This window comes from Buceros rhinoceros, unplaced genomic scaffold, assembly GCF_000710305.1.
Source record: "Buceros rhinoceros silvestris isolate BGI_N320 unplaced genomic scaffold, ASM71030v1 scaffold38345, whole genome shotgun sequence".
Lineage (NCBI taxonomy): Eukaryota > Metazoa > Chordata > Aves > Bucerotiformes > Bucerotidae > Buceros > Buceros rhinoceros.
In genome coordinates this window covers 2,456-9,625 of record NW_010411787.1, presented here as the reverse complement: position 1 = coordinate 9,625, position 7,170 = coordinate 2,456, and the positions used below count along the sequence as shown (strand labels likewise).

The 7,170-nt window shown below is 40.2% G+C and overlaps 2 protein-coding genes across 2 annotated transcripts in view; one reads left to right on the top strand and one right to left on the bottom strand.

The window, feature by feature from the left end:
- Positions 1 to 265: 265 nt before the first annotated feature.
- Positions 266 to 4,526, top strand: GEMIN2 (gem (nuclear organelle) associated protein 2; the record flags this gene model as incomplete). The annotated part of the gene is made up of 9 exons (XM_010136130.1): positions 266 to 350; positions 1,052 to 1,141; positions 1,672 to 1,731; positions 1,900 to 2,010; positions 2,556 to 2,600; positions 3,137 to 3,205; positions 3,782 to 3,892; positions 4,094 to 4,152; positions 4,487 to 4,526. Coding segments are annotated over 9 exons (670 nt in total), but the record flags the coding sequence as incomplete, so codon positions are not given.
- A 1,648-nt stretch (positions 4,527 to 6,174) lies between these two features.
- The window catches only part of TRAPPC6B (trafficking protein particle complex 6B), a gene marked incomplete at its 5' end in the record, with an annotated part of 2,471 nt that continues 1,475 nt past the window's right edge, over positions 6,175 to 7,170 (bottom strand). The window contains 2 exons of the mRNA XM_010136129.1: positions 6,175 to 6,352; positions 6,950 to 7,043. Of these exons, the coding sequence (XP_010134431.1) occupies positions 6,321 to 6,352; positions 6,950 to 7,043 (126 nt within the window). The remainder of the gene's footprint in view (positions 6,353 to 6,949; positions 7,044 to 7,170) is intronic.

The window sequence follows — 7,170 nt, the reverse complement described above, 5'->3', positions numbered from 1 at the left end:
AGTCTGTGGCTCTCTTGCAGCAGCCTGCCGCAGGTCTGGCTGCGGGAACCGGTGCCGCACTCGGCTCCAGTTCGGATGTAAACAAGCTGCCAGGAGGCCAGAGTTGGTGGAGTGAGAACTTCATCGGTAACTCTCCGGTCACTCCGGATTGCTGGTACAGCCCGTGTTTTACAGACCGAAAGATTCCCGCAGGTGCAGAGGTTCAGACACATGCGGCATATAAGCATCAGTGGCAAAAATGTAAGCGCTTGATCTTATTTTGTAGGATTGAAGCAGCTCGATGCCCAGATGTGGTCGTGGCGCAAATAGATCCCAAAAAATTGAGAAAGAAGCAGACAGTCAACATTTCAGTAAGTCTGAGAGCTTTTACACATTTCATTTTGAGGGGAGAAAAAGGGGAAAGATCATAATCATAAGGTTGGTACTAATTTTGGTCGGCATGACTAAACAGCATTGCTGGATTTTAAAGGCATCTGCAGAATTAAATGTCTGGGTTTGACAGAATGCCTGTTTGACTGCTGAATAGGAGCAGTCTTTGTAACTGATTTAAATTGATAATATTTGTACTACTGGATACGCAGCAGACTTTTACTGCCTGAGGAAATCAAGTGTTGCTTTAAATTTAATTGACTATTTAATCATAAAACCTGCATGAACTTCAGAAGAAAGATCTCTCCATACTCCTCTTGAGGCTTAAATATCTATCTAGGGTAAGGGCAGCAAGTGCAGCTAAGCTTTACTGAAGTTAGATTAAATTTTAGCACTTTTTTCCTTTTTGGTGGAATATTTTATCAGAACTTTACTTACTGCCCAAGTGGATTCTTTATTCCAGCTGAGTTTATTCTATTCTCAAATAGTTTAAGAGACCATGATTGCCTTTCTGTAGCGAAAACAGTGTCATCTGGGATGTGGTCACAAAATTAACCTTTCTTAAATGAAGATTTAAAGGTTATTGTTTACCTGATAGTAAACATTTACTGATTCTCTTGTTCTTGGGGATTCTTTTTATAAATCTTCTACTAGATTATAATTACTACCAGTGTTTTCTCAGATTTCGGGCTGCCAGCCGGCTCCTGAAGGATACTCTCCAACACTCAAGTGGCAGCAGCAGCAAGTGGCCAATTTCTCAGCTGTTCGTCAGGTACAGAATGGCGTGACGGGAACTGGACTGTCTTGGTGGACCACATCTGTGCTTTAAGGGGGATCGCCTTAGGTCTAGCGTAGAGATGTGATGACATGATGGCAGGACAGATGTTTGTAGACAAATGAATTTATAAGGTTGAAAGATTAATACAGACTTAAATCTTTCCCACCACACTTGCACCCTGTTAAACCACAGAATAGAACTGATGTCTAAAGGCATGTTCACTGTATGAATATTTCTTTTATACACAAATTAATTGTCCTCTCAGCTGTGCCAGAATTAACAGTGAAGTGTGAGAATATCCTAAAAGATACTTAGGAGGAAAAAAAGAGGAAAAAACACCAGCATGCACAACTTAATTACATTTATACTAAGGGGCATGGGAGATATTTAGCCAATTATGCCTCTGCTGATTTATGGAACATCATCAAATACACTTTTTTGACATATTAATAAGGACCGAATTATGGCTGGGATAAAACAACTGCAAAGCTAAGCTGTGATGTGGCTTTGTTTTAATTACCCAGAGCCTGAACAAGCACAGAAATCACTGGCAGTCACAACATTTGGACAGCAATGTCACCATGGTGAGTAGAATGTGTAACGGCTGTGGGTTTTTCCAGTCATTAAATCTGTGTTTAATCTTGCTTTAATCTTAGTTTAATGCAACGACTTGTGAATATTACCAAGTCTTTTCTTCAGTGTCTTCAAGATAGCAATATGTCAGAGTTTTCATTTATTTTTATTTACTTCAGCCAAAATCGGAGGATGAAGAAGGCTGGAAGAAGTTCTGCCTGGGTGAAAGAATATACTCAGAAATAGATACGCTGTCTGATAACGAAAATCTAGGAATCGATTACATAAAGGTGAGTTTAGGACTTTTTCAAGAATAACCACCAGAAACGAAGCTACTGTTTGCTACCCTTATGTCCTAACTAGAAAATGGGCTCTCTGGCAAGCCTGGAAAGCCCCGTTTTTCTTCCCTGCATGAAGCAGAGAAGTCTATCCCCTCAGTCACAAAGTGGAAGAGTTCCTCCTGTTAGCAGCTCAAGTGCACTTTGTCGTTCCCTGAACAGAACTTTCTGCAGTTTGCTTTAGTGTTTTGTTGAGTGGTGATACGTGGTTCCTCTCCTCGTACATGTTATCTTACAAACATGCCCTTGACTGCATCAACTTAAAAACAGAATGTAACAAATAATACTAAAAGCAACGTTCTTCAATGCCAAATTTGACCAGATCTTACCTTGAACTTGCCTGAAGATTATTTTTTAATAGATTTCAAAGCTCAGAACAGACTTTCAAATCACTGCAAATGTCTGAGCATCACATTCAAAGGTTACTGTGTTCTAAATGAGCACAAAAAAGCTGTATCATAATGTCTGCATTCTCCAACTTGATTATTTTTTTTCAGGTGGGCTTTCCCCCTTTGCTAAGTATTGTCAGCAGAATGAATCAGGTGAGTCTACCTTGTTGAGAAAATCACTATTTTCTGTGTTCTGTGTGTCGCAGCAGTCCTACCTCTCTCTCTCTGTGCCCTCAGAGGGCAGTTGTCTGGTACAGCTGCTGCTCGTTGTACACTTGCAAAGAAAACACATCATCGTTATCTTTCACCTCCAGCTACAAACAGCTTCACTAGTGAACATTTTTCAAGACTAGTTTTTAGAGTATTTTGTCCTTTTATCTCTCTAGAACATTTAATGTTTGAAATCTTGCTGAATGCCCCATTAGGTGCCATGAGTTGCTGTTAACATCATTATTTTGTTTTATAGAAAGTTCTTTCCAGGTTCTGGTGCTTTAACCATTACTTTAAGGTTAAATATAACTTCAGCCTGGAATATAAACCATAGAGTGGCACAGTGGCGTAGAAATACACAATGTAAATGTTTTTTAAAAATCATAATGCTTTTTATGTAATACAATGCTTCGGGTAGAAGGACAGTAAAACAAAATGCTGCAGGTATTGTGTTGTCCCTTTCTGTTCCTCTTTTGAAGGCAACAGTAACCAGTGTCTTAGAATACCTGATGACTTGGTTTGGAGAGAAAAAATTTACTCCAGAGCTGGTAATTTTCCATTTATTTTAGCTACCTGCATGTTAACATATTAAGCAAGGGATAAATTGTTCTGTTCTTTATGAGGTTATCTTTGTTTCCCAAGAGCTCTCTAGATGCATGAACCACACTCAGTTACTTTCAAAACTTACTTTATTAGATGCTAAAATGAGTATTCCCAGAACTTTTTGGATGGCTAATTACAAGACACAACAGTTACAGATCCATCAAGTACTGCTGAGTGTACTTGTTTGTGAAGTTAAAATTTAATAGCTAAGGGACAATCTTTAGATATTATTAAAATAATCCTTTCCTCAAGCTTCTGATAGCGTAAACAATTTGTATCTTGGTCAGTGTCCCAAAAAATTATTAGGAAGTGCCAGAGTACTGCTTGCAACCAGCTGACCTAGAGGCAAAACATTTTACTGTGAGTGTCTAACCTGGCTTTAAAACTTCAGTTTTGGCAGTAGCACTTCAGTGCAGTTTTGTTTTGAGACCTACACTCCAGGCTTGCTCTGTGTAACAAGAACTGCACGAAGCTTCAAGGAAATGCTCGGAGTTAAAAGATGGTTACTTGAACCCATGCAGGGTAGATGGCTTTATGCGCTGTTGGCGTGCTTGGAAAAACCTTTGCTACCTGAAGCTCACTCCCTTATTCGACAGCTGGCAAGACGATGCTCAGAAGTGCGAGTACTAGAGGTAAGATTTAATATAACACTGAGTAAAGGACTTGCTGGACTTGGCAAGTTATCAGGAGGATGATTTTTCAGTCCTTTAATTCTTGGTGATCTTTCATGTCCTAAGTTTGCTTGAGAGTGAAGGGAAGACTACGAGCATGTAACAGCTTTTCTGTTTGACACAGATAAGAAAAGAACTGTTTCATACATATTTCTCTTTCAGGAGAACAAGAATGAAGAACAAATATCAGCCCTGAGCTTGATCATCTGCTTAGTTAGCAGGTAGTGCAACTTACATACCTCCAACAGTAGAGTGTGTCCACAAATGTGCAGTTACTCCTGTCCTAACCTAGATGATGTAAAGTCAGAGTACCCTGGGTCTACGCAGCAAATACATCTAGCTAAAACAACTGAAGATAAACCTAAGAGTAAAGGGGGGGCCCTTTACTCTTAAGTAAAAGTAAAAAGATAAAAAGTAAAAGATGAGCCCCCTGACCTGCAAAGCTGTAATGTGATAGGACAGTAAAAGAAGAGCTAGAAAGCTCTTACAACTCGGAGCAAAGCACGGAGTGTGGTGCGGTAGGGGTTCCTTACGTATTCCACTTGTCTCCACTAGGTACTTTGACCAACGAGACTTGGCTGATGAGCCTTCCTAGATGGAGAACATCAAGTATTTGTGTTGCCATAGTACAGACAGCACTGTCAGAGTTAACAGCGAGATGCTGCACCATTCCAACCTGAAGGACTACACATCCCCTTCAGAATACCCTTATGAGAACGCATTTGGGATGGCTATGCATAACTTCAGCTGAGCTTTAGCGTAAGGTCATCAATGTCTCTGATACCATCATCACAAAACAGCCAGTGAACTGCCTGGCATCATCTTGTCTCTGTAAAATACCTTCTTAGTTAGAAATCTCTACCATCTGAGCAATTCTGTGGATATCAGTGAAGTCCGAGGTTCTGTTACAAAGGATTGTTCTTTATCTAGCACACGCCTCCTGAGGGTTTTTTAATAAAACTGAAGCATTTTAAAGAGTGTCCTTAAACATTGTGGCTTTTCTCATTCTTCACAGCATTTAACAGCAGCCTCGCTACAGAAATCTACATGACCAGGACTTGAATTTTTTTTTTAAATCTTTGGTTCCTGAGCTTAAGCACTGCTAAGCCCTTCAACTACAGCCCGTATTAAACTCTACAATGCACAGAAAGCAGATGTTAGTTAAGTCCCTCCCCTTGCTATTAAAAACAATCATTAACCACAAACAGTTATTGATAAAACTTTAATATGTCTTTGATTGGCACTTAATCTCTTTAGTATCATTTTCAGCATGTTGAAAGCAGGATGAGTTGGAAAATGAACAAGAACTACAGCTTCTACTGTCGTTGTCCACCATGCAACTGGCCAACACTTCTCCCAGCACTGGAGGTACTGATAACAATCAAAGGTGCTATTTTAGCAGAGCCGGTTAGCCTGTTCTTTACTGCTCTCAAGGAAACAATCACTGTGACAAGGTGTTCTCACACTTCTGAATAAACACTGTAAGTCTTACTTTGATTCATTTCAAAAGGTAAGGCCTGAACCTACCAATGGAAAAAAGTCTTCAAGCCAAATTTGTGGAAAGTTTTAATGAGGTATTTTCACGCTTACCTACAGCAAGACCTGTATTGTTGTGCAAGTTGTGTAACAGCTACCCAAGAGTCTTGGTGATCTCTTCAGAGCTTCCTGCAGGCCTAATCACCTTGGACACGTTCATTACAGAAGTAAGCTGTAGCCAGCAATTAAAAACAATGCTGTTAAAATACTGAGTTGATGCGCAACAAGCTAAGATGACTTTCTTTCTTTGGCCCATAGAGATGAGCTTAACTGTAAAAGTATTCTGACACAACAGCTGCTTAATTTAGGGAGGTAGGAGGAACTGTTTAACTACGTAGAAATAAAGGTTCTTATTCCTACTGGCCTGTATCATTCCTACCAAGGAACTAAATCTCCAGTGAACGTTGTTCATGAAGGCTCTTGGTTCATGTGCTAGTGGCTTCCTTAGAATACAAAAGCAGCTGCTGCCTCAGCTCGGAGTAAGCAGAGAAAGGCAGCAGGTGACACCACACGCCTTAGTTTCTTAGTAAAAGCTTGACCAAGACTACCTGACTCTGTTCTCAAAACATGCCTCTGGTCTTCCTCCATGTGTGCTGGTTTGGTAATGGAAATACTGGGCTGAAAACTCTTTTGAGGGGCAGTTTTTACCATGTGGACATTAATACCTTGGTATAGAAGAAATTTTGGACTGAGATCTGAGGATAGTGTTAAGTTATTCCAGTGAACATTTATTACACATTTTGGAATCATGCTGCACACTGCTGTCATTTACGAGCCACGCACAAAGCTGAACCCAGACACTGAATCCACACCTGAAGGATTTTGAAGGTAGACAGCCCACATTTGAAGTGCTCTACATCTTCTGTATCATCACCTGAAATTTACCTGCAAAGAAACAGCAGTTAAATCGAAGTATCACCATTTGAGTTATCTTTTCAAGGAATTATTTTCTTGTAATCACTAAAAGACGTAGTAACATTTTGATCTCATGGTCCAACTGTGAACAATCCAGCCATTGTTTAAATTCAGCATTTCAATTTAACTCCAGCTAAATGGCTGTTTCTTTGTTTTCTTTAAGTTGATCCACATCCCACGTCACAAGAGTTCTGTCAGCTAAATTTAAAATCTGTGCAGAGGCTGTGGAAGTTTTTAAATCCACCTGAAGCAGCTTGGGTAGTGACAATAGACTTCACTTGCTGACTATCTAGTTGGCTTTATCTTTGCTTGTTCAAATAAGCCTCCTGGACATACCTCCTGAGGCATGTGACGCTTCCTCACATCAAAACACTCAGTATCATGGAGGTTCACCCTCTGTCAGTACTTCCTAACCACTAAAGCACTTAGTGAAAGCCACATCATGAAGCTCTGACTGACTCCTATGGCCCAGGAGCTTCAAACTAACCCCACCTTATACACAGTGATGACAATGGTAAGGAAAGTTACCAAGTGAGCTAATAATTGGATACTCTGAGAGCTACTTACACGCAGGCATTGACGAAACTTCAGCTGTTACAATACTCTTTATTCCCAGGTTTGATAGGCCGCCTCTGATGAGTCCACAGGTAAATGCTAGGTACTAAATAGGAAGTTGCACTTTAAGTGTCAAGGGTGAAGCTTGTTGCTAAAGATCCAAACTCAAGACTTAACACTTGGGCAGTATGAAACATGGAGGTTTTGTTATGGTGCCTGAGAGGCTTCATGTC